The sequence below is a fragment of the Hylobates moloch genome, unplaced genomic scaffold, assembly GCF_009828535.3.
Source record: "Hylobates moloch isolate HMO894 unplaced genomic scaffold, HMol_V3 SCAFFOLD_23, whole genome shotgun sequence".
NCBI lineage: Eukaryota > Metazoa > Chordata > Mammalia > Primates > Hylobatidae > Hylobates > Hylobates moloch.
In genome coordinates, this window is record NW_026652298.1 from 40,839,928 (window position 1) to 40,863,728 (window position 23,801).

Genomic DNA, 23,801 nt, shown 5'->3' on the forward strand with positions numbered 1-23,801 from the left:
GGCCTGGGAAACTGCTGTCTGCCCACCACGGGGCCTGAGAAACTGCCATGTGCCCGTCATGGGGGCTGAGAAACCGCTGTCTGCCCACGATGGGGCCTGAAGCTGTGGGTCCAAGGAGAAGACTCAGGTCCCCGTAGCCAGGAGCTCTGTAGCCACAGGTTCACAGGCCTGAAGACCCACCTGGGCCCAACGCTCCGAGACCCACCAAGCAGCAAGCAGAAAACTTCAGAGCCCCAAGGACCCAGTGCCACGCTCCTCCTGCCTTGTCCTCGTCTGCTGGTCCTTCAGATGAGACAAGGCATCCCTGCAAGCCCCACACCCCTGCCAGCCTCCGCTGCAGGCAACGGCTTCTCCTACCTGTCTGCAGAGCAGCCGGCTGAGGCTGGGGGAGCGGGCTGTGCCCCGAGGGGACAGGGCGTGGAGGGGCTCGCTGCTCCTGGCTGGGGATGACACAGCCAATGGGATCTGGAGGGAGGCACAGGACTCCACGGGCGGCGAGTGCACAGAGGCAACGGAGCCTGGGGCAGAGAAAAATCTAAGCTGGCAGCTCTGCCCCGGCCTTCCTGCCCAGCTGCCACCCACTCCCGTCCTCCCCCAACCCACCACCATCCTCCTTCCTGGCCAGCCCCAGCCTGACTCGTCCTCCCTCTCACCCGCCCACCCCGGTCCTCCCCTCATCTGCCCACACCCGGCCTCCCTGATCTGGCCTCCACCGTCCCTCCTGTCTGCCCCCATCCTCCTTCCCGCCCATCCTCCCTCCTGCCCCACTCTGGTCTGACCCATCCTCCATCCCACCTGCCCCCATCTTCCTCCCTGTCCGGCCATCCTCCCTCCCACTGCCCTGTCCTGCTTCCCACCCAGCCCACGTCTTCCCACTGGCCCCACCAGCTGCCATACCCAAGGGGGTGCCGGCCCCATAGGTCTCCATCTCCACCTCCTGCAGCGGGCGGGGGTGGGGCGCCGAGGCAGGCACCACGGGCCTGAACATGTAGCTGTCGTTGGGCAGCGAGAGCATCCTGGACACGGACACCTTGCGTGCGACCAGGAGGTTTGGGGCGTCCCTGGCGCCCGGACTCTCCTGGGGCGAGGGAGGCCTGTCCGCGTCCACCCGGCGTGCACCCCCGGGGCCCTGCGCCATCTCCAGCTCGATCTCGGCATCCAGCTCCGCGTCCTCGCGTGCCTCCTTGTTGCTCTCCTCTAGGTGCTTCATGAGCACGGCCACCACCACGTTCACCAGCACGAACTGGGCCACCAGCACGAAGGTCACGAAGTAGACGGGCGACAGGGCCGGCAGGTAGCTCAGGCAGTGCTTGTCCTCACGGGTGCACTCGCGCAGCGTGTCCTGCGGTGGGGGGCAGCTGCGGGCCGGGGTCCACACCCACCCGCGGACGCCGCCCTGGGAGTGCCGTCCCCTTCCCCCTGCCCGGCAAGGATGGAGCCGACCCAGTCCTGGGAGAGCCTGAAAAAGCGCGGGGGCTGCCAGGCGTCAGGGACACGGCCGTGGCGGTACCTTCATGATCCCGTTCCAGTTGTCCCCCGTGGACACGCGGAACAGCGTGAGGAAGGCCATGCCGAAGTTGCTGAAGGTGGCGTGCCTGCTCAGGCCCTCGCACGGGTTGTCTTCGCTGCACTCTGCGGGGAGGGGGACCCCGCCCGGTCAGCCGCGCCTGCTCCGGGTGGAGGCGGGACACGCACCCAGCCTCCACATGCCCCCTGGGGAGCCCAGAGGCAGGGTCAGCCTGGAGAATGTAGATGACGAGGCCGTGGCAGTTCCACCTGCCTGGCAGAGGCTGACCCTGGGTGTGAGGCCGGAGCCCCTGGGCTGAGGCCTCTGCTGCCGCACCTCGGCTGGGGCTCATCGGGCCTGGCGGCTGCGACCCCAGGCCCCGGAATAATAATTGTTGTCTGTGTCTGTGACTGTGCGTGGGGAGGGATAGGTAGGTGCCGGCTGACCGGAATCAAGCTTACCCAGTGGACAGACACCGGACTGTGGCAATGTCACACCCACCATCAGGACAGGCCCGGGGGAGGGACCCTGCAGGGACTGGGCCCTCTGAAGTGGAACCCGGCAGGGGCAGGGCTGGGCCGTCTAACGAGGGTCCCCACCTGCCCTGCCCAGCCTGGGCCATCTAAGGAGGGTCCCCACCTGCCCCGCCCAGCCTGGGCCATCTAAGGAGGGTCCCCACCTGCCCCGCCCAGCCTGGGCTGAGGCTGAGACCCGGGTAGGGGCCTCAGGAAGCTACAGCCACCAGGTGAGGGGACACAGCCAGCATTTGTCTCCTGGAACCACGTGGCGCTGGGGATGGCGTGTTTCCAGATGTTTGTGTGTGCACGTCTCTAGGTGTACTTGCTTCCCCTCATGTGTGGCAGGCATTCCTGTGTCTGTGTTCCCGTGTGCACGTCTGCACACGTGTCACAAACCTGGGCACATGCCTCTGCATCGACACGGGACTCGGCCTCGTGCAGAAAAGGCTCTGGAAGCAGGGCCGGGTGAGGACGCCCAGGAGGCGTGTGGCCCTGACGAGGCCCCACGCTATTTGCAAGCATGTGCCTGCGTGTGAGTGGATGGGCACAGGGGCACCTGTCAGGACCCCGTGTGTGCCAGGAGGAGGGCGCAGGGGCCACTCACCCAGTCTCCCGAACAGCTCCACTCCCAGAGCAGCATAGATAAAAAACAGGAGCATGAAAAGAAGGCCCAGGTTCCCCACCTACACAGGAGAGAAGCAGAGCCGGGTCAGACGGGCGGGCAGGGAGGCCTCAGCCCACCCTGCAGGGCACTCGGCCACCAGGCCCCACCTGCCCATCCTCTCCCAGGCACTCCCGGCCCGAGCCAAGTGGAAGCAAGTTCCCAGAGTTGGGCGGGGACCCCTGTTCCTCAGCCCCATGCCCCTCTCGGGGCTCCATGACCTCACCAGGTAGACAGAGACCACCCCTCCGTGCTGGCCCGCACTGGCTTCTCTCTTCCTCCGCCCTGCCCGAGCATCAGCCTCTGGCCCAGAGCCCACTCCACTCTCTCTGCCCAGCAGGTTCCCCAAGGCCTAGCATGGTCTCCCTGGGGGCTCTGGCCCGCCCTGGTCAGCGGCTACCTCAGAAACCCCATGGTGGGGCCCAGGCCAGCACGCAGCTGATTGAGGAGTCCGGGCAGGTGGACCTGGGCCTCACCCCTCCCCTGCCACAGCTCTCTCGTGAGCCAGCCCACCTGTCCCATCATTTGCACACACCGCCCCGCCGGGCGGCGCACCCTCCAAGGCTGGCCAGGCCTGCCCTACTCCGCGCTCCTCCCCTGCACAGCTGAGCACCTGGTGGAGCGGTACGGGGCGCTCGGGAGTGTTACTCGCACGAAGCTAGGCACACCACTGAGGACAGGGTGAGTGGGGACAGCTGAGGTGGGAGGCAGAAGACAGGCAGGGGGCAAGTGACAGATGGCGCAGGGACAGGAAATGGGTGGGAACAGGAGGAGGTGCCGGGTGCACAGGCAGCCGTGGGGGTGGGGGTGGGGGGTGGCTGGGAACATACATGGCTGGGCTGGTGGATGGACGGCCACACGGGGGTCGGATAGGTGGACTAGAAGTACAGACGGGACAACGCGTTGGGTCTCTTCACTTTGGAGGCCAGAAAGGATCTGGGCAGGGGCCAGGGGCACAGGAAGCAGAGAGGCTGGGCTCGTGTGGGCTCCGAGGGGTCCCGGGCCTGCGGCCGACGCCTGCATCCTGGGCGTAGTCCTGTGCCCACACACACCCACCTTGGCCACCTGCCGCCCTCTGCCTGGATGCCTCCGGCTCTCCACGGCCCCTGCCTCTGGAAGTGCACCGGGGAGGTGGCCCCGGTTATGAGTCTCGCCCAGAGGACTGAGGCCAGAGGGCAGCGGCTGGATCCACCTCTGCCAGCCCAGCCAAGCCACGCACTGCACACAGCAGGGACACAGCTTCAGCCGCCGCACAACCGAGGGACCAGAGAGACAAGTGAGGGAGAGAGGGGGACAGTGAGGTGCTCCCTGCAACCCCGTCTTTCGGGGGCCTGAGCTGAGGCTGGTGCGGGCTCCACCTACCTGAGGCAGGGCTTGCACCACAGTGTCCAGCAGGGCGCGCATGCCCGTGGCCATCTTCAGCAGCTTCAGCACTAGGGCCGGGAGCTGAGCGTCAGCAGGGCTGGGCGGACCCTCTCTGCTGCGCGGGGACCCTGGCCGCCCCTGCCCCTCACTCCCACCCAAGGCCGAGCCCCCCACCCTCCACCCGCAGAGGGCACCTGGCGGGCGCCTACCACGGGCGATGCGGAGCACGCGCATGATACGGATGATGGTGGGGTTGATGGGCAGCGCGGCGCTCATCTCTATCTCCTCCAGCGTGATGCCCATGAGTGACAGCAGCACGATGGCCAGGTCCAGCTGGTTCCACCTGTGTGGCTGCAGGCTCAGCGCACGCGTCTGGGGTCCCCGCCTCGGCTCAGCAGCATCCCTTCTGCAGACCCCCGTGGAAAAGCCTGCGGCCTCACCTGCCCCAGCCCCTAGAGCCCCGAGGGGCCCCCAGAACCCAAGACGGCCCTGCCACACACACCTGTCCTTGAAGAACCGACGGAACCCAAATGCCACCAGCTTCAGTGCAGCCTCGAAGACAAACACGATGGTGAACACGTAGTTGCAGTACTTGAGGGCCTCGTCCAGCGACTGGAAGGGGAGGGTCGGGCTGGCTGAGGTGGGGCTGGGGCCACCCCTCTTCCCCCCGGCTCCCACTCTGCACACCCATGAGGGCCCCCGCTGGCCGGCCCTGGAGGCTCCCAGGTCAGCTCAGTTAGCTCCTCCCTGGGCACCGGGAGCCTCTTCGGCCCTCCTCCAGCCCAGCATACAGGAAGTGCCCCGTAAGCGTCTGATCAGGTGAATGAGTGAAAGGTACCCTCCCAGCATCCACAAGCCCAGCTGAACGCCACTGTCTCCGGGAAGCCACCCTGAGTCGCCAGCCCATTTCACACCCTGCAGCCATCTATGCACCCCGATGGCAGTGTCCTGACCTCCCACCCCGTCCTCCACTGACCGGAGCACCTCGGGGACATGGGGACATGGGCGCACAGGGCCCAACTCTGAGCACCGACGGTATGCAGCCTGCGCTGGGCTGGGAGGCGCTGCCCAGATGGACCTGGGAGCACCCCACCCTCTGAGGACGAACCTCCGGGGAGGGAAGACCCTGCCCCTTCCAGCCCAAGCTCCCGGTCTCTGGCCACATCCATCCTCGGCTCCACAAAAAACGCTTTCCACAGAGCTGAGTCTGTTCAGCCTCAAAGGCTTACTGCTACCCAGAGGCTACCTCCTTCCTCTGGAAGGCTGGGAGGATGACGTCCTTCCACTGAGGAAAGGAGGGGGCTGCAGGGGGACCCGAGTAAAGGAAAACGCCACCTCAGGCCTGCCTGTCTCCAGCCTCCTCGGATGGGACGCTCACGGCCTGCCAGCCCCTCCCCATGGGTCGGACGCTCACGGCCTGCCAGCCCCTCCCCATGGGTCGGACGCTCACGGCCAGGCTGGGGAGGGGCCCAAAGGACAAGGGGAGGGGAGTTTCAATCAATGTTAAAAGAAAGACCTGCGTTCACACAAAACCCCACATCTCCCACACAAACGCCAGCGAGGGCTCAGCGGAGCGCCAGTCCAGGGTTGCGCCCTCTGTGTTGCCTGCCCCACTGGGGCTGCCCCAGCCCCCGGGCCCCTTGCGGCTCTCGTACCCACCTTGGGTTGGTTATAGTGCTCTATGGACATGGTGATGACATTGACGCAGATAATGAAGGTGATGAAGAGGTCCAGATAGTGGCTGGTGCACAGCGAGTGAATGGAGCGGCGGGTGGGCGAGTAGTCGGCATAGTAGGGCCGGCGCTGGGCCTCTGCGGGGAGGACGGCCATGAGCGCCGGGCGGGAGGGTTGCCCAGCCCTCCTCACTCCTGCAGACCCCATTCTCCTCCTAGGTGGCCGACTGTAGGGTAGAAGTGGGGGCCCACGGCTCGTGTGAAGATGGGGCTGGCCCTACCTCATGGCAGGGCTCACGTAAGACTGGAGAAGGGGGACTCTCTCAGGGAAGCGACCCTGTTCTAGGTGAGATGCAGCTCCCTGGGGAGCTGGCTAGGCCAGGAGGCCTGGGCTGGAGCAGGCCTTTGGGGCAGGCCACTGACGAACCTCCTCCTCAGCAACGCGGCCGCGTCCCAGGCAGCCCCCAGGAGTGGGTACGAAGCTGAGACGGCTCCCCCACATCCCAACTGGGTGCCTGGCAGCCCCCGCCCTCCTGGAGCTCCCAGGTTGGCGCAGCACGTGGCTGGGCCTCTGTGGCCTACTCCTGGTCTGGCCTCAGGCTGAGACCCTGATGAAGGGCTGGGCTGGGCAGGGCAGCCCCACTCCATCTCTGGGTCTGGGCCCACAAGGCCTCACTGGAGCAGAGACGAGAGTGTAACCTGCCCTCTGGCCACCAGCCCAAGTCCCTCCCCCCCTATCCTCCAAGCGGCCATGGGCTGTGGTCTAGGGTCTGCCGGACTCCAGACCATCTGAAGTCGGTGCCCGAGATCTGCGTGTCCCCCAGGCAGGCGTGCACCGAACGCTCGGCCTCCAGGGCCCCTCCACGCACAGGGAGGAGCTCCCGCGGGGTGAAGGCGTGAGCTGCCACCACACCCCAGGACCTGCTTCGGCCACAGAACCACACACGGGTGGGGACTGCTGGCCCAGGGCCCGGAAGAGCAGGATCCACCCCCCGCCCAACCCTCATGCACCGCGGGCCGGCATGCAGTCACTGAAGCGCTCATCGCAGCCTGGGCAGCCAGAGGGGGCCAGCGGCCAGTCAGGCTGGACCAACAAGGACACGGGACAGCCACAAGCCTGCAGGGGTGTGGGCGGCCCCTTGTTGCTCTGGGTGTCCTGGCGCACGGCAGAGATGCAGGCAGACTGCGAGCCGGACAGAGCCGCACGCGTGCAAGCACACAGCAGCCCGGACAACAGCGGGCGAGCGCAGCCCCTCCCCACGCCACACGCCCAGCACCTCTGGCTGCCTGTGCCCGCCCTGCGGAGGGCCCCGGCAGGCCTGGGATGCCCGCCCTTCCCCGAGCAGCGGCCGCAGAAGCGGGGCCTGAGGCATGCGGGGCAGGGCCGGTACCTGGGCTGGGGAAAGTGCCTGGAAAGACAAGGAGACGGTCTGAGGGCCGAGGACGTGGGGCACTCGGGCCTGGAGCCCTCCCTGCTCTCCCTCAGCCCCCATGTCTCGGGGGCTGCGCTGGCTCCTCGTGGAGCGAGGACTCGGTGGGGAACCTGCCCCTTGGGCGTCGTGGATGGGGTTGGGGTTGTCTCCTCCTCTCCTGCTCCCCCACGGCCCTCTCGGGACAGCCCCTCCAAGGCCCAGCCCCCATGCAGGCCCAGACAAGGCGGGCGGCGTGCAGAGCCATTCGGGGAGGCCGGGGTGGGAGCGGGAGGGGCTGGAGGGCCCGGTGGGCACACAGGTACCGACCCGCCACCACCGCCGCCACCGGGAGCGCCTTACTCCTGCGCCTCCTCTCCAGACGCCGCAGCCGCTTCTCCTCACGCCGCCGCGCCTCCTCCGCCTCCTGGTGCTGCCGGCACTTGTGGAAGTTCTCGACCACGACGCCCACGAACATGTTGAGCACGAAGAAGCTGACGATGAGCAGGAAGGAGATGAAGTACAGCAGCATCCAGGGGTTGTGGTTCTGCACAGGCTGCGGCACAGAGGCGGTGGGTCCCCGCCCACCTGCCCCGCCAGGTGTCCTACCCAGGACGGCCCCACGAGTCCCCAGAGGCCAAGACAGCCGCTCGGGGGAGACCCTGAGGTGACCTAGTGCGACCCCGGGGACTGCCACCCGCCTGTGCGCACCTGCTGGTCGACACCCACGGCGTCCAGCCCGTCGTACATGATGTTCACCCAGCCGTCCTTGGATGACAGCACGAACAGCGACATCAGGGCCTGAGGGCCAGAGCCAGGGTCACTGACGAGGGCTGGAGCTGGGGTGGCTGGCCCTCTTGCTCCAGGGGGTCCTGGAGACCCCCGACTCCCGCCCGGCCGCCTGGCCCACCTGGCCCAGGTTGTCGAAGTTGTACTTGCGCCGCACCCAGCGGTAGTGGGCGGCCCGGCACTGTGCCTTGGTGGAGATGTTCCTGATGTCGGTGCCCTCGCAGTAGTAGAACTTCCCTTTGAAGAGCTGACGGGGTGCGGCGGTCACCGCGGAGGGCCTGGCCCGTGCCCCACCCCACACCGGACTTCCTGGGGTTCGAGTGAGGCCCAAGCTGTCCCTCCCCCTCCCGCAGCGGCGCTGCTGGGAGCCACACTGGGAAGGCAGACGGGGCAGACCCCTGAGCTCGTGGGGGCCACACACCTGTACACCCAAGATGCCAAAAATGATGAAGAAGGCACAGCAGATGAGGACGATGTTCCCGATGGGCCTGAGTGATGATATCAGCGTCTCCACCACCAGCTTGAGGCCCGGGGCCCGGCTGATGACCCTGGAGAAGAGCGAAGGATACACCACGGTCATCTATGGCAGAAGGGTCCCAAGGTGGGGCCGAGCGGGCGGCCTGCGGACATCCCAGGACTGCGAGAGTAATGGGCAGTGGCGTCAGGGGACTGGCTTCCAGGTTGCCCCGGGAACCCACGGGTGCCCCTGCCCCCCGACCTCAGAGGCCGCAGGGTCCGCAGCAGACGCAGCACGCGCAGAACGCCCAGGATCTTGGCGCCACCAGCTGAGGCCATGGCCACGACGATGTCCACCAGGGACACCAGCACCAGCAGCCCATCCAGTAGGTTCCAGCTGCTCTGCAGGTAGGCGTGCTCGCCGGACAGCAGCCCCAGGGCCACCACCTGCGGAGGGCCGATGGCACTGAGCTCAGGCTCAGGCGGGCGGGGGGGGGTCTGGGGAGCTGGCACGCCGCTGGGTGGGGATGAGGGCAGACGGGGGACCTGGGAACGAGGGCAGTCCCCGGGCCCCGCGGTACCTTCACCATCATCTCCACCACGAAGATGGCCGTGAAGATGTAATTGGAGACGCTGAGGAAGACCCGCTCCTGCCGGGAGAGGACGGTGGGGGCTGTGTCCACTCCACCCCTCCCTGGGGGTCATGGTGGCCCAGGATGATGGGGTTGGCTGACTCACGGTGCTGCTGGGGTCAATGTCAGGCCTCTCCAGGGCGATGGTGACGCAGTTGAGGAAGATGAAGACGAGGACCACATGATCAAACATCTTGTGCGTGATGATCTTCTGGCAGGAGACGCGGAACCTGGGTGGGCCGGAGCGGGTGAGAGGTGGGGCTGGGTGGCATGGACAGCAGAGTGGATGGGGGTCGTAGGACAGCCCTGGCCAGGCCTCCACTTCCGCCCCGGTCCCTGCGGTGTGAGAAGGGGTGCCCACTCGGAAATATCCACCATGTGCCAGCCCCACCCAGTGGGGACCTGGGGGCGGGGGTCCCGCGGGGTGGAACTAGCCATGCAGCCTCCTGACCCGGGCCACCTTACCGGTTCTGTGGGGAGAAGAGGTAGAGGGCCCAGGCCTCGCGGCTGCGGCACCACTGGGGCTTGTAGGGCTCCAGCACTTTATGTAGGCGGAGGCAGCAGCTCTGGGGGATGAGGAGGTGGGGTCTCAGAGCCCTGTGCCTGCCTGCCCAGCCCCTCAGCAGGGCCCTCTGTGCTCAGCTCGGCCACCCCTCCCAGCACCTTCTCAGCCTTCTCCATCCTCGCCCCTCCCTCACCCGCTGGCCTTTGGGCTCTGGCTTTCTGGCCTCTGGGGCCCATACCGTGGAGCCTCCCCCTTCCCTACCCTGGTGACAGCAGTGACCCGTGCTGGAGTCCATGGGGCCAGGTGAGTGGGTGCTCTTGGGTCCCCGGCTCTGAGAGCGGTCCTTGACCCACGGGAGCCTGAGAGTCTGGCGGATGCCTGGCCCCGCCTCGGCAGCAGCTCTCGGCCAGTGGCTGACTCACGGTGCAGAGCCCAGCCCCTGTATGCAGGCGTACGTGGAGCATTTAGCTCACAGCCCCTAGAGGGCAGCGGAGGGACTCTGGGATCATCTGTGGCTGAATCCCTGAACGCTGCTGGATTCCTCCCCGGCCAGGCCTGCTTCTCTCCCCTTCTGAATCTCCTCAGTCAACAACACGCCCTGAATCCCATCTCAAATCCCACTTCAGGGAGCCTGCCCCAGACAGAGGCAGGAGACGGCTGGGGGCCCAGGGCCACGCACTCACATCCTCCACGTCGTCGTCAAGCTCGGCCACATCCTCACGGTGGCTGTCGATGCGCAGGAAGAACTCGCTGGGCAGGGCCACCATTTGCCCGTTGCGGTCGCGGCACTTGGCAGGTGGGAGGGCGGCCGGCCGCAGGGGCCGTGGGTCCAGGGACTCGGCCCGCCGCAGTGGGGTGGCACGGGGCCCGGGCGTGGCCCTGCCATCCTCAGCTTCGTCATCGGTGCTGCCCTTGCCCTCGCCAGACAGCAGAGACTCACGTTCCCCGCGCTGGCTGCGGCGCTTGAGGCTGGGGGCACGGCCCAGGCTGCTCCAGCTGGAGCGCCGGCTGCTCCAGGTGCCATTGGGACCCCAGGGGGCGCAGGGAGAACTTCGGAGGCTGGCCTGGGGGGTGGCGGGAGTCAGCGACCTGGCGGCATCACTGTTAACACCAACCGCTGGCATTTATGGAGCACCTACTGTGTGCAAGCCACACGTGGATCATTTAACGCACAGACAGCCCTGCCAGGGAGGCACGGTGGAGGCTGTGATTTTAGGGGGACACTGAGCCAGCCGTGGTGTAGCTCATGATGGTCAGCGTGTCCGCCTCGTGGGGGTGATGCCCTGGGCTCTGCTGGGTCAGGGGCCAGAACCTGCCCAGGACCAAAGTGCAGGTGGCCCCAGCGTCCCCAGGAGCACACTGGGCCTGTGGCTCCGCCTCACATCTGCCCCGCTTCCTCCCCTGCTAGGGCATCTGGCTCACCCCCGTGCTCTGTGTCTGTTGTGGGCAGTACTGCCTGGAGTTCGTTTCAAAACTGCTCCCCTCCAGTCCCCCTGGACCCAGAGAGACGCCCTGGCTGTAAAGGGAATCAGGCTGCTTCTCATGGCAGCGGAACCCCCCGCCTGCCTGCCGTCTGTTTGCCGGGCACGCTTCTGCCCTGGCTTGTTTCAGTCTTTCTGTGCTGTGCGCTGCGCACGCTGCTAGACTGTCGGGCACACAGAGCTTCCGTGTCTGCACCTTCACACCGGAACTCGCGCAACAGCAGCCCCAGCTTCCACTTGCAGAAACCACAACACACTTTCTCAGTCTCTGCACAGGGCTGGGACTTCATGGGTGTCGGGGGTGGGACCCTCACTCATCTTTGGGGAAGGCCGTAAGAAGCCAGGCACGGAAAACCTGAAGGGGCCTGAGGGCTGGGGCAGGAGATGGTCCCTACCGGAGGCTTCTGGTCTCCCAGTGGCGGGTCCCCGGAGCTGCTGCTGCCACGTCGAGAGTCTGGGAGGCTGGGGGCTGCGTCCAGGAATGGCGAGCTCTTGGGGGTAGGCATTGGCGTGGCAGCTGTGCACATGATGAGGGGAGGGGACAGGCTGCCTCGTCCCTCCAGGTGCCCGTTGGGGGTCACGGCCAGGGAGCACAACTTCAGCTCTGCGGGACAGAGGGAGGAATGGGCCCCTAGAGCTGCCAGGCTCCCAGGGCCAGGAATCCTCCCACCTAGGAATTGCCCTATGGGGGCCCTGCCCGGCCAGCCCGGCGTACTCCACCCACCAGAACCCGGACCATCCACTGACCACACGCACCTGTGGTCTGGAGTTCTCTGAGCTTGTGGAAGTCCTCCTCGAAGTGGACAGACGTCTTGTCCTCGTCCGTGTCGGATCTGTTGGCATCGCCCTATACCCCGCAAAGCACAAGGCAGGCATGAGGAGCCCTGTGAGTGGGGACCCTTCATGCCGGACAGAAGGCTGGGCCAGCCTGGGAGATGGGGTGTAGACAGAAGGGCCCAGAGGATGACGTCACTGCCAGGGTAGGCAGGGAGATGAGGAATCTGCCTCTGCAGACCCACCCCTGCCCACTCCGCTGGGCTCCTGGCCTCCCGGCTCCTCGTGGCAGCCAGCTTCCCTCGTCCACCCCTCACCTCTTGGCAGGCCTCCCACACCCCTCCCCTCGACCTGAAGCCCCTCTCTCTTCTCATTGCCCTCCTGGCAGCAACCCCTTCTCCCGGAAGCCCCTCTCCCTGCCCCTCACCTCCGCCTGGAAGCCCTCCACAAGGATGGCCACCAGCAGGTTGAAGAGCACATAGTTCCCGAAGGTCATGAGGGCCACGAAGTAGAGGGCGGCCCAGGAGGAGGTGGAGGCCATGCCGTTGTACAGGACCACGTTCCAGTCCTCCTGGGTCAGGATCTGGGGGACAGCAGGGGGCTTGGGGTGGTCAGCCCAGCCCCGAAATGCCCGCAAGTCCTTGGGACGGAGGCAGCTCTGGACGCGCAGGACGGCACATCCACCTCTCTGGGGACAGACTCAGCACCCAGCACCGCTGCGGGGACCCCGGGCACTACCTGGAACACGGTGACAATGGCCCACAGCAGGGAGTCGAAGTTCTTCCTGTCGGGCACGGTGTCTCCGGTGTCTGTCTTCAGGCTGAACTTGCAGCCGAAGAGGTGCATGCCCAGGATGCTGAGGGCGGGGGCAGGGGCGTGTTGAGGGTGGAAGCAGGGCTGTGCCGAGGGGAAGAAGGTGGGGGAGCGGGAGGGGGGTGGGAGGAGGGAGGGGCAGGACCGGCTCTGCCCGTCTCGGCTCTCCTGGCCTCCTACCCTCCCGGGGTGCCCGGGCTCTCTGGCTTAGAAAGGACTTCCTACCCCTACAACTCAGCAGTATCCACTCTATAGGCGAGAGGACCAAGATCAGAGGTGGGACAGACACAGGGAGGCCACTCTGGCTTTGGGCGGCAACTGGAACTTGGGACACCCGCCTCATTCAGCCTCTCTGGACTGTGAACGCCCGGCCTGCCTGGCTGGCTAGACTCCAGCCAACCCTGACCCTGAGCTCCACACTAGACTGGCACCCAGCGGGCGGCTCAGAACACCCCAGTTGGAGCCTGGTGCCCGCCCCCATCCCCAGTATTCCGCTCTTATTTGAGTAAGTCCCCAGCTTGTCCACCTGGCGGCCCATCTCTGACCCCTGCCATCTGACTCCCTGCACGTCTAGCGTGTGGCACACAGTAGGTGCCCAATCAGTGCTTCTCAAATGAAGGCAGCGGAGGCCGAGTGTCTGCAGATGCTCTGGGGCTGGTGGTGGGACGGCTCCTTCTCCTTGGGGGGTGCCCTGGGCCTTTGCCTCCCAGCTGCCCTGGGGTGAGACACTAGGTGGGCCGGGGAGTGCCCACCTGAAGATGAAGATAAAGAGCATGAGCAGCGTGCAGAAGGTAGCCACGTTGTCCATGGTCTTCACCAGCACCACAAGTTGGCGCCGCAGGGCTGGCAGGAAGCGCACCAGCTTCAGCACACGCAGCAGCCGGAAGGTGCGCAGCACAGACAAGCCACCGTCCGCCTGCCCCACGATCTCCCAGACACTGCGGACGGGTGGGGGTGAGGGTCAGTGGGGCCACGATCCCTGATGCCGGGCCCTCCTCCCACTGGAAGCAGGATCAGCAGCCAGGGAGCCACAGCGACCTGTGGGGCATCCCACAGACGGGAGCAGGTCTGGCTGCATCAAGGCGCATGAGCAGCTGCAGAAACACCTCAAAAGCCGCTTGATCTGCTGACGGCCCCGGTGGCTACCTGGCCCCCAGCGCCCCCCGGGAAAGCAGAAGCCTGGCTCTGGCCAGGTTGGGGAAGCTCCTTCGCCGAGGGCGCTCTCCTGTCGTGGGCCTTCCACAGCCAGACCTGGCTTGTCCGTTCTGCTCACTCCCCCCCTGCCCCGGGGTGTGAGACCCTGCACCCCTCTCCACTCTTGAGGGATGAGCATCCTCCTAGGGGAAGATGGGGGGCGTTTCCCCTCAAATTTTCCCAATCCTTTCTGGTTTAATTTTGTGGCAGCAAATGCTCCCCTAGCAGCAAGCACGATTCAGCCTTTTAGGCTGGACTTTCTCGGTGAGGCTGAGCCCTAAACAGCTCAGCCCTGAGGCCACTGCACACCTTTGTCCCTGCAGGGAACAGCTCCGCTAGTTTCTAGAAACATCGGAGATGCAGCTGACCTAACAGGTGTGCACCCTGTAGTGCCTGCAGGGAAGCATAGGGTCTGGAGAGGGGACTCTGCCCAGGACAGTCCCTTGGGCCACTGGGGTCACCAAGCACCTGCTTCCCACGGCCTGTCACAAAGAGCTGCCGTTGCACTTCCTCCTGTACTCAGGGGTTTGCTCTGCAGGTGGGTTTTTTGCCAGAGTGGAGCTTCCTGGGCCCCTGTGGCCTGGAGAGAGGGTGAGGACCCACCTGATGACCACGATGATGCCGTCGAAGATATTGTACGGGTTTCGGATGTAGCCCAGAGGACCACAGGCCAGCAGCTTCAGCAGCATCTCCAGGGCAAACATGCTGGTGAACACGATGTTGCTGATCTCCAGAGCGTTAGTCAGCTCCTCGGGCTGCAGGCAGAGATGGGGACAGTTCAGGGGGCCCCACCCGCGGCTCCCACCCCTCCTCAGCACTGATCTGGGGCCCCACCTGCGGCTCCCACCCCTCCTCAGCACTGATCTGGGAGCAGGTTTGGCTGCATCAAGACCCAAGGGGTCACGAGGGCTGCAACAGCATCTCAGAAGGAGCCTAATCAGCTGCCGTCTAGCGAGGAGACCAGGAATCCAAGGAGCTCCCCTCCAGTGGAGGCTCGGCACACCTGGTCTCCCATCCTCACCATCCCCGGCTTTCTGGGGCCCTGCCTGACCGTCCTATCATCAGCTCAGGCATCGGGGCTGCTGGAAGCCTCCTGAGACTCCCCAGGCCCTGCAGGCGTGACAGGGAGCCCACCCCGTGGCCAGGCCAGCCCGCACCTGCTCATGGTACTCCACGCCCATGCTCAGCGTGTTGACGAGAATGGCCATCATGATGCCACGGCTGAAGTACTTGCTGTCCACGATGCGGCGCAACTTGCTGCTGAAGGTAACCCAGAGGCGGCCCAGCCCGCCTGGCTCGCCCGGGGCTGCCCTCTGCTGTGCCCGCCGCCGGGGGCTGCCTGGGCCTGGTGTGTCCGTCGCAGGGGGTGGTTGCATGGGGTCCCGGCGGTCACCGTGCCGGACGTCCTGCGTGAATTCATAGACGCCACGGCCATCTGAGTCTCCGCTTTCTGAGCCGCTGAGCTCACCCTCCGGGTCCTCCAGGGCACGGGTGCAGTACGGGCAGCTCTTCAGCTCACAGGTCAGCGTGCCTGCTGGGGGGCTGGGCAGGGGGCAGGGCACGCTGAGGCCCGACAGATGGCCAGGGGCCTGGCCCAGTCCTGTGGGAGAGGGCACAGACAGGGGCAGGCCCACTCAGTGGTGCTACCACGGGGGCCCGGGAACCCACACACACAGGAGCGGAGGAGTGAACGTGTCCCCCCCAGAAAGATCCATCCAGAGTCCAACCTCCAGAACCTGCGAGTGGACTTCACAGAAAGCAGGATCTTTGCAGGTGTCATGAGTTACAATGAGGAATGAGGCTTTCCTGGAGCAGGGAGGGCCCTGAGCCACGACTGTTCCAGTGAGAGGAAACCAAAGAGCCACGTGAAGACAGAGACCGCAGGGACGTGTCGACAAGCCGGGCACTGGCAAAACCGCCAGAACTTAGGAGAGTCGAGGAGAGTTCTCCCGTAGAGCCTCCAGAGGAAGGCCTAGATTAGGGACCAGTGGCCTCCAGAGCTGAGTGATTTTCCACTGTTCTAAGCCCACTGGTTCGTGCGTACAGCAGCCACAGACATCAGAAGAGCCATACATTTGGGCACACACCTGGGCACATTCGCACACACACCTGGGCACACACACCCAACCCCCACAGCCGCATTCCTGCTCACGTACTGGGGCAGGGACACACTTATGTGCAGAGACGTTTGCCTGCCTTGGGCTGTGCCATCCACAGACATATAACACCAGCCACTTCCCAGCAGCCACAGCACACAGGCGAAGTTAGCGTTTGACTCGAAGCGAGCAAACCATGATCACTCCAACACGAAACTGACATGAAAATGACCAACGAGCCGTCCTCTCATGTTTTTCACGCCGTCTTTAGAGCCCGTGTGCCTCTTACGACACAGCGGCTGGACTCCCACAATTCAAGGGCTAGAAGCACGCGCCCCTGACACTCTTGCCTGCGCGCCCTGGGTACCTGTGCATGAGGGCACACAGCATCCCGGCACCCTCGCTCACACCTGTCCCCACCACAGCGGACACACCCCTGCCTGTGTCTCTACGTCTGTCTATAGAACCAGGAAGGGCCCCCAGGCCTGTGTGGACCCTACCATCTGGGGGTCCTGGAGTCTTCCATTCATCTGATGGACCCAGGCCCTGCACAGGAGAACCCCACGCCAGCCTCTCTACCTGACTCTCGGTGACTCTGTGATGGTGCCTCCCCCACACTCCCCCCCTCAGTGTCCCCACCTAGAAGGCAGGCCAGCCTCAATGGCCAAATGGGCACGAAGGACGCTGCACGTCCTCCAGGGAGGCGTCCAGGCTGTGGACACAAGCACACGGTCCCTCTCGGGGCCAGGCAGGGGCAACGGGATGCTGGCCCAGGAGGGTCTCACAGGCCTTGTCAGATTCAGAATCCCACCTCCGCGGCTACCACTCCTGCTGTGAGCTGTGGGCCACCGGGGGCTTGCTTTGGCACTGTCGGGGCGGGACCTGCCTCTTTTCCCTTCTTATGGGCTCCAGAGGCATAGCTGGCCTGTTCCACGAGTCAAAGCTGGGCTCATGAGAATGCCCAGAGTGGGTGTGGGAATGACACACTGGAGACCCTGCCCACCCTGCCTCGGTCCCCCCGCCTCCTCCGTGGGGTGGGGCTGGGTCCTCACCATGCTCCCCGACCACCTGCTGGATCTTCTCGTAGGGATCAGGGCTATTCAAGCTCAAGGGGCTGTGCCCCCCGGTGCCTGGCGGTCCACCGGCCCACTTCCCCTTGGGTCCGGGGCTGGTGCTGCCTTTGCCGCTGCCCACCCCTGAGGGCAGGATCGTGGGGTAGTTCATGGTGCCCAGCCCCGTGGCCAGCTTGAGGCTGGCGGCGGCAGTGGCTGCGGCATGTGCCACCCGGGCCCTCTCCTGCGGCCCCTCTATGTGGCAGTCGGCATGGTAGATGCTGTGCACAGACTCTGCGTCAGGGGGTCCGCGGCCTGGGGAAGGTGGTGAGGGGGGCGCACCAGCCCGGACCAGCCTGGTGTCGCAGGCACCTGGCTCGGGGCTGGGCCTGCGGGGGCTGCTGTGGCTGAAATGGTAGTGGTGGTGGTGGTGGTGATGGTGGTGGTAGACCAGGTGGTGCACCGAGGCCGTGTGCCTGCCCGCCCGGCGCTGGCGGTGCCCGGGACCCTGGCCTTGCACAGCACTGGGGTCCACCTTCTTGCGCCAGCGGCTCTGCCAGCGGACGTAGAGGCGCAAGCTGCGCCGCTTGACCTTGCGGAATATGTGGCCCACATACTTCAGCAGCTCTTCGTAGCAGCTGCCAGGCTCGGAGAAGCTGGCCAGCGTGCTGTCGTTGGACAGGTGGCGCGCCCGCTGCTCCCGCATCAGCTGACTCTCCCGCTGCTTCGTCTCCGAGAACTGCGTGGCAATCACCACCAGGCACAGGTTGATCATGAAGAAGGAGCCCACCTGTGACGGGGGCGGGCGGGTGGGAGGCAGTGAGCGAGCAAGTTTGAGTCACCACTGAGCCCTACTGTGTGCTGCCTGTTCGCATGGGGGCCACGCCATAGGTACAGTGGGCGGGGTGCCCTGCTACGGGCAAGTTGCTGCAGTGTTCAATGCTGAGTCCCCACGTCCGGAGCAGGCGGCATACAGTAGCTGCTTTGTGCCTATTTGGACAAAAGACCTGGAACCCTCTTTCCTGCTTCTCCACGTGGCCCAGCCCCTCCTTCGCCTGCAGGTCTGCCCTTGAGGTGATCCTCTCAACAGCGGCCCCTTCCCCTCCCCAGCACCCCAGGCGTGTTTCCTCCTCAGCACGGGCCAGCGTGCCGCAAGTCTCTAATGGTTCTCTTCGCTTGCTCTCTCAGAACAAGCCGGGGACGTCTGTCTGCTTCTGTTACCTGCTGGGTCCTCACAGCGTGGCTCTAGGTACACCCAGGACCCCACAGACGTCTTCGGCCTGATTAACCTGACTCTACTGGGACCCCATAGGGCCTATGAGAGGACCAGGTGAGGAGCACACCTGGGACCACACACGCCGTGGAAAGCCGTGCTGGGAGGCTACGTACTCCCCAGAGGTGTTCCTGGCTCTTCAGCCCCGAGCCAGCACCCATGGGCCTGGACCCTAAGTGATGCCATGGCCTCTTGGGGTCCCCAGCCGCACCTCACCACCCCTGCAAGCTCTGCCTCCCTCCCCTGTGTGCTCCCTTCAGCTGGAGGCCAGACAGGAGCCCCTGTGACCACCCAGGTACCCCACCCCACCCCCAGCCAGCTGACACCAGGGCCCATCATGGCGAACACTGCCGCCCACACTCACGATAATGAGCAGGATGAAATAGATGAAGTTGTAGAATGAATGGGCGTCCATGACGTAGTACATGATGTCCACCCAGCCTTCCAGCGTGATCACCTGGGGGGGCGGTGGCTGGACTTGAGCCCGTGCGACCCCTCCTCCTCCTCCCCGTGCCCCTGGGGTCTGGGCTGGGGGGGCGAGTCCTGCACCCGCTCCCCTGCCGTGCCCCAGGGTCCCCGTCCCACCATCTTGCCGCCCACCTGGAAGATGGCGATCCAGGCGTAGCCGATGTTGTCGAAGTTGATGGCACCGTTGTGGGGGTTGGAGTCGCCCGAGCGGCACACGTTGTAGTACTGGTTCCAGTTGATGCAGGCATTGCGCGCAGCGCCCACCCCTTCGGCCTGCGGCTGTGTATAGGCCTCCCAGCCCAGCGTGCAGGGCACGCGCAGCTCACGGCGGCCGGGGATGTGCGAGCACTTCTGCATGCCGTTGTCTCGGCGCGACGAGCAGATGAACGGGTTCTCCTCGCCCTCCTCCGTCTGGTAGTATGGCCGCAGGAAGGTCAAGTTGTTGTTCCTGGGGATGGGCACAGCCAGGGCCAAGAGGTACAATCAGGGTCAGGGACGGTCAGAGTCGGGGGCACGATCAGGATCAGGGCCAGTGGACCAATCACGGTTAGGGAGGCACGGTTAGGGTCAGGGGGCATGATAGGACCGGGGGTCAAGACCCGGATCAGGGGACACAGCCAGGACCAGGGTCAAGAACACAGTGGTGCTGCAGAAACCACACTCTCCTCAGGCCAAGCCCAGAGACAAGAGACACAAAGGAACAGGCATGGACAGAGAAATCCACAAAGAACAGCACAGAGAAACAGGGAGGGAGACTCAAGAGCCAGAAACCCAGGCTCAGACCTCAGCTCCTCCTGGAAGCGGATGAGGGGCGAGGGGCAACAGACGAGGGGAGGGAACCCTGGGGTGAGGAGGAGGAGGCAGTCCTGGGGTGAGGGCTGAGGGGGTCCTGGGGTGAGGCCTGAGGGGGTCCTGGGGTGAGGGCTGAGGGGGTCCTGGGGTGAGGGATGAGGGGAGGGGATCCTGGGATGAGGAGAGGGAACCCTAGAGCGAGGGCGGAGGGAACCCCAGGGCGAGGGCTGAGGGGACCCTGAGGTGAAGGCTGAGGGGAGACTCTGGGGTGAGAGTTGAGGGGAGAACCCAGGATGAAGGCTGAGGGGACCCCGGGGTGAGGGCTGAGGGGAGACCCTAGGGCAAGATGTGACGGACTCCGGGGTGTGGGGAGGGGATGAAGCGTTGGGACTAACCTGTCTTGGGGGCTGAGAGAAGGTGGCACTGGGGGTGGGGCATATGGTGTGGTGCCGCTAAGTGCAGCGACTGCATGGTGGGCGGAGCCACGTGAGGTGGTGACTTGACTGCATGGTGGGTGGAACCATGTGGGGCGGTGACTGCAAGCTGGGCGGAGCCATGATGGGGGGGGGGTGGCGGGGGGGGGGGAGGGGGGGGGGGGGGGGGGTGACATGGTGGGCGGAGTCATGTCAGGGATGGGCGTGGCGAGGGCAGTGACTACATGGTGGGCGGAGCCATGTTGGGCAGAGACTGTGTGTTGGGTGGAGCCACACAGTGCATTATCTGCATGGTGGGCAGGGCCATCTGGGCAGGGGCCTCACGGGGGCGGGGCCTGGGCACCTGACAAAGGCACTGTCCAGGAAGCAGCGGTTCCGCAGGAGGCCAGCCCAGAGCTGGACGCCAACGATGCCGAAAATGAAGAAGACGAAGAAGCAGAGCAGAAGGACGTTCCCCAGCATGGGCAGCGTGTCCAGCAGCAGAGTGACCAGGATCCGCATGCCTGTGGGCAGCAGGGTCAGCATCGGCACTAAGCCCTGCAGGAGTGTCCTCAAGGCTGCAGCCCCTCCCGGGACCCCTGAGCCCCGTCCACTGTTCACAGTGGGTGTCCATGCCCACCGCACACTGACTCGGGCCGTCCCCTGGTGACTTTCCCGCACCCCTAGTGTGATCAGGACTCCCCCCTACCACCGCCGGCCTCCAGGGATACTGACACCCTGGGGTCTGACATGCATCCGGAGGGGCACCAGGTCTGCACCTCCAACCATCCCAGGGCAGCAGGTCTGCTGCTTTTGGAGGGCTGGGGTGTGGAGGAGCAGGAGTGGAGGCAGGGGACTGGCCGCGGCAACTCAGGCTCGGGATGACCAGGCGGAGCCCAGTGGCCCTCAAGGCTTGTCTGGCGGCCCTGAAGTTGCCATCAAGGCAGCAGCAGCCTCGGGGGCCCCAGAACCTCAGGTGGTGGGCTGCCTCCTGGGGTCTCTGCAGCAGGTCTGGGATCCTGAAAACTTTGTCTGATTCCCAGTAAGAATCCTGCCAGAGCAGAGCCCCGTCTCAGAGAGAGGCTGCTGGGGGCGGTGGGGAGGACAGGCAGTGGCTTTTCAGGAGGTAGCACTGAAGCCATCGGTCCTGGGTGCTATGGGCTACGTGAACTCCAGATTAATCCAGCAAGTGGGTCAGCCAAGCCCCATGCACCCCTCGCTCCATCCTGGGCCTGCTCCCCCAAGATGTCCTTTCCCCCAAATTTAAGCAAGGGCCAGGCTAAGGCAGCAGGTAGAGCCCTGGGCCAGGAACTTGGGGACACTGAGTTCTCACCCAGCACCCAGGGGTATCAATGGCAAAACGGGTCCCTCAGGTCACAAAGGTGAGTCAGAGCCAGGAGCGGCACTGAAGGGTCAAAAGAGCCGACAAGAGCAGATAATCAGTGAGCACTGCCCTGGCCAGGCCGCAACTGCCTCAAAAATCACAGATGATCTAGAGGTCAGAGTGGACCCCAAGCCAACAGAACGGGATGCAGGCCTGAACGTGTCCTCATTATGAGGAGCGTATTATTCACCCTGGAAGAATTCCCTAGTTCCCTCCTTGAGGCAGGAGCAGGTCCCCAGGAGGCCAGGCTGCTGGTGACAATTAGGGCCACTCTGGGAATATAACGTGAAAAGTAAACATCTCTGGAAGGGGCTGTGTGTGCTGGGTTGCTTCATGCTTCAACAGGTGGGGCCAGGCCGGTGTGCAGACTGAGCATACGGTGGGTACCGGGCAAAGGGCCAAGAGCCACACATGCGTCCCCTCACCACATGCTCAGCCACCCTTGGGGTCATGGGTACCCCTGTACTCCACTATTCCAGGAGAAACTGAGGTTCAGGCTCAGTTAGTTGCTCAGTCACACAGTATTCAAGCCTTATCTGAGCCGCACAGTAGAACCAAGGCAGGCAGGTGGACGGCAGGCTCAGGGACCAGCGGCACAAGGATGACCCACCTGCCCTTCGGGAAGCCAGAGGCCCCATGGGAAGGAGTGCCTAGTCTTGGGGGTCTGTGACTTTGGGGGGTTGCTGCAGGTCAAGCCCTGAGTGCCACGGCCACCAGGACCCAGGTCAGGCAGCCAGAAAGGTTGTTATACCCGCACGTGCACACACGGGGCCACATCTACACGCAGTATGCACTCGCGCCTGGTACGGCCTCGTGGGGGCCACACCGACCCCCAGGAGCTAGAGCAGTTGAATGCAGCCCTGAGTGCTTTAAAGAACGATCCCACCCCATCCCCTGATGCAGGTGGGTGGCCCGGATTTGACAGGATCTTTCCCAAACAAGCAGGCATGTGACTTCCCGGAAGCTCTTCCTCCACCTGCCCTCACGCCCAGCGCACAGCAGACACACAGCAGCTCCTCTCCACCAGGCCCCCTCCTCACACCTACTGGCCAAGTCCTGAAGGATTTCCAGCCTTCCTTCTAGAAAAGCAGCTGCTCAGCAGGGGACATGGAGGCCCAGCCCTGGCCAGCCAGTTTCCCCTCTTCCCTTGAGTGGGGATCCTGGCAGGAGGGTGGGGGCCAGAAGCAGTGGTGGGTGGGGAGGGTGAGCTGTCCTCAGGACAGCTGTCAGGCTCTCCCCTCGCTTGTGTGGGTGTGAAGGTGGGGCTGCACAGAGCCCTCAGATGAGCTGAGCCACACCCACAAGAGTGCCTCCACCAGCCGTGAGCCACACCAGGATGCGCCAGACAGCAAAGCCACCAGGGATCTGCTTGGCCCCCAGCCTTATCCTAGATGCCATGCAAGGGAGGAACCCCAGGTTCAGAGTGGCCCCTGTCACTCGGCCGTGTGGGAGCCAGGGACCCTGTGATTGCTGACTGCCCCTCACACGCCAGCTTGATTCTCCCGACATGCAAGGCCCATGGACAGCGGCAGGGGCCACCCCAGTGCTGGGGTCTCGGCTGGGGCTGGAGTGCCTCGTAACCTTCACCTCCCAGTCCTGTGTTCCTGTGCCTTTCGAGGGCTCTGCAGGGCTGGCGGACATGCAGGCCTGTTAGTCTCAAGCCCGGTCGGGGCCGATCACTTACTAGGCACGCGGTTGATGGCGCGGAGGGGCCGCAGCACCCGCACGGTCCTGATAGCCGAGAGGCTCACGTTGTGTCCATCCAACGAGTACTCCATCATGCTGGGGGCGAGGCCGAAGGGGAGCAGCTCAACGAGGGGCCCGGGTGGCCCGGGGTGGGGCTGGGGTGCACAGCAGGGTGGGCAGGCATCGAGCCGGCCAGCCCGGCACCCGGAGGACCTTGTACCGGCCAGGATGGGCCCCAAGGTAGCAGGACCACACTTGGTCACACCAGGAGGCCACCTCCCTCACCTGCGCCCAGGAGGGAGGGTCTCCGGAGTCCCAGACAGGGTCCCTGGCTCTACCTGGATCCCTCTAGAACACACCTCCCATTTTTCTTTACAGGTGGGACACAGGGATCCCTGTGGGGTGGGGCGGGGCCCCTTCACCAGCGCTGTGGCCTCTCCGAGGCGGCGCCTACCCTGCCACGACGATGAAGAAATCCAGCCTGTTCCACGTGTCACCCAGGTAACACTTCTGCCCGAACAGCCCCAAGGCCACCATCTTGATGACCATCTCCACCGCAAAGAAGGCGAAGATGAAGGCGTCAAAGGCCTGCGGGAGGAGGGATCAAGCAACGGCTCAGCTCAGCCCGCTCCCCCCCCCGCCACGCCCCACCTTGAACCTCGCCCCGCCCCCAGCTCCGCCACACCCCGAGCCCCGCCCCTCACCTCCAGGATGTTGCAGCGCTCGGAGCCGCACTCAACGTCCTCACAGGGCCGGAACATGCCCAAGGTCACGCAGTTGAGCATGATTACCAGCATGCTCACGTGCTCGAACCACGTGTCGCCGTGGGTTAAGGAGCACACCGGCGCGGCGCGGCGCGG

At 65.0% G+C, this 23,801-nt stretch overlaps 1 protein-coding gene across 2 annotated transcripts in view; it reads right to left on the reverse strand.

Moving 5' to 3' along the window:
• The window catches only part of CACNA1H (calcium voltage-gated channel subunit alpha1 H), a 26,001-nt gene extending 2,284 nt beyond the window's left edge, over positions 1–23,717 (reverse strand). The window contains exons 1-32 of one of the 2 annotated variants that reach the window (XM_032144786.2): positions 23,646–23,717; positions 23,396–23,529; positions 22,940–23,037; positions 20,236–20,395; positions 18,799–19,114; positions 18,563–18,655; positions 16,926–17,715; positions 14,935–15,377; positions 14,381–14,532; positions 13,336–13,521; positions 12,509–12,626; positions 12,198–12,353; positions 11,753–11,843; positions 11,392–11,600; positions 10,199–10,579; positions 9,476–9,576; positions 9,117–9,240; positions 8,960–9,028; positions 8,641–8,825; positions 8,344–8,470; positions 8,044–8,169; positions 7,845–7,934; positions 7,497–7,689; positions 7,116–7,133; positions 5,711–5,862; positions 4,554–4,663; positions 4,261–4,394; positions 4,049–4,119; positions 2,630–2,708; positions 1,511–1,632; positions 898–1,342; positions 358–518 (exon numbers count right to left, since the gene is read on the reverse strand). In XM_032144786.2, the coding sequence (XP_032000677.2) occupies positions 358–518; positions 898–1,342; positions 1,511–1,632; positions 2,630–2,708; positions 4,049–4,119; positions 4,261–4,394; positions 4,554–4,663; positions 5,711–5,862; positions 7,116–7,133; positions 7,497–7,689; positions 7,845–7,934; positions 8,044–8,169; positions 8,344–8,470; positions 8,641–8,825; positions 8,960–9,028; positions 9,117–9,240; positions 9,476–9,576; positions 10,199–10,579; positions 11,392–11,600; positions 11,753–11,843; positions 12,198–12,353; positions 12,509–12,626; positions 13,336–13,521; positions 14,381–14,532; positions 14,935–15,377; positions 16,926–17,715; positions 18,563–18,655; positions 18,799–19,114; positions 20,236–20,395; positions 22,940–23,037; positions 23,396–23,529; positions 23,646–23,702 (5,691 nt within the window). In that variant the 5' untranslated portion in view covers positions 23,703–23,717. The remainder of the gene's footprint in view (positions 1–357; positions 519–897; positions 1,343–1,510; positions 1,633–2,629; positions 2,709–4,048; positions 4,120–4,260; positions 4,395–4,553; positions 4,664–5,710; positions 5,863–7,115; positions 7,134–7,496; positions 7,690–7,844; positions 7,935–8,043; positions 8,170–8,343; positions 8,471–8,640; positions 8,826–8,959; positions 9,029–9,116; positions 9,241–9,475; positions 9,577–10,198; positions 10,580–11,391; positions 11,601–11,752; positions 11,844–12,197; positions 12,354–12,508; positions 12,627–13,335; positions 13,522–14,380; positions 14,533–14,934; positions 15,378–16,925; positions 17,716–18,562; positions 18,656–18,798; positions 19,115–20,235; positions 20,396–22,939; positions 23,038–23,395; positions 23,530–23,645) is intronic. The other variant, XM_032144787.2, reaches the window with a different exon arrangement.
• Between the last annotated feature and the right edge of the window lie 84 nt (positions 23,718–23,801).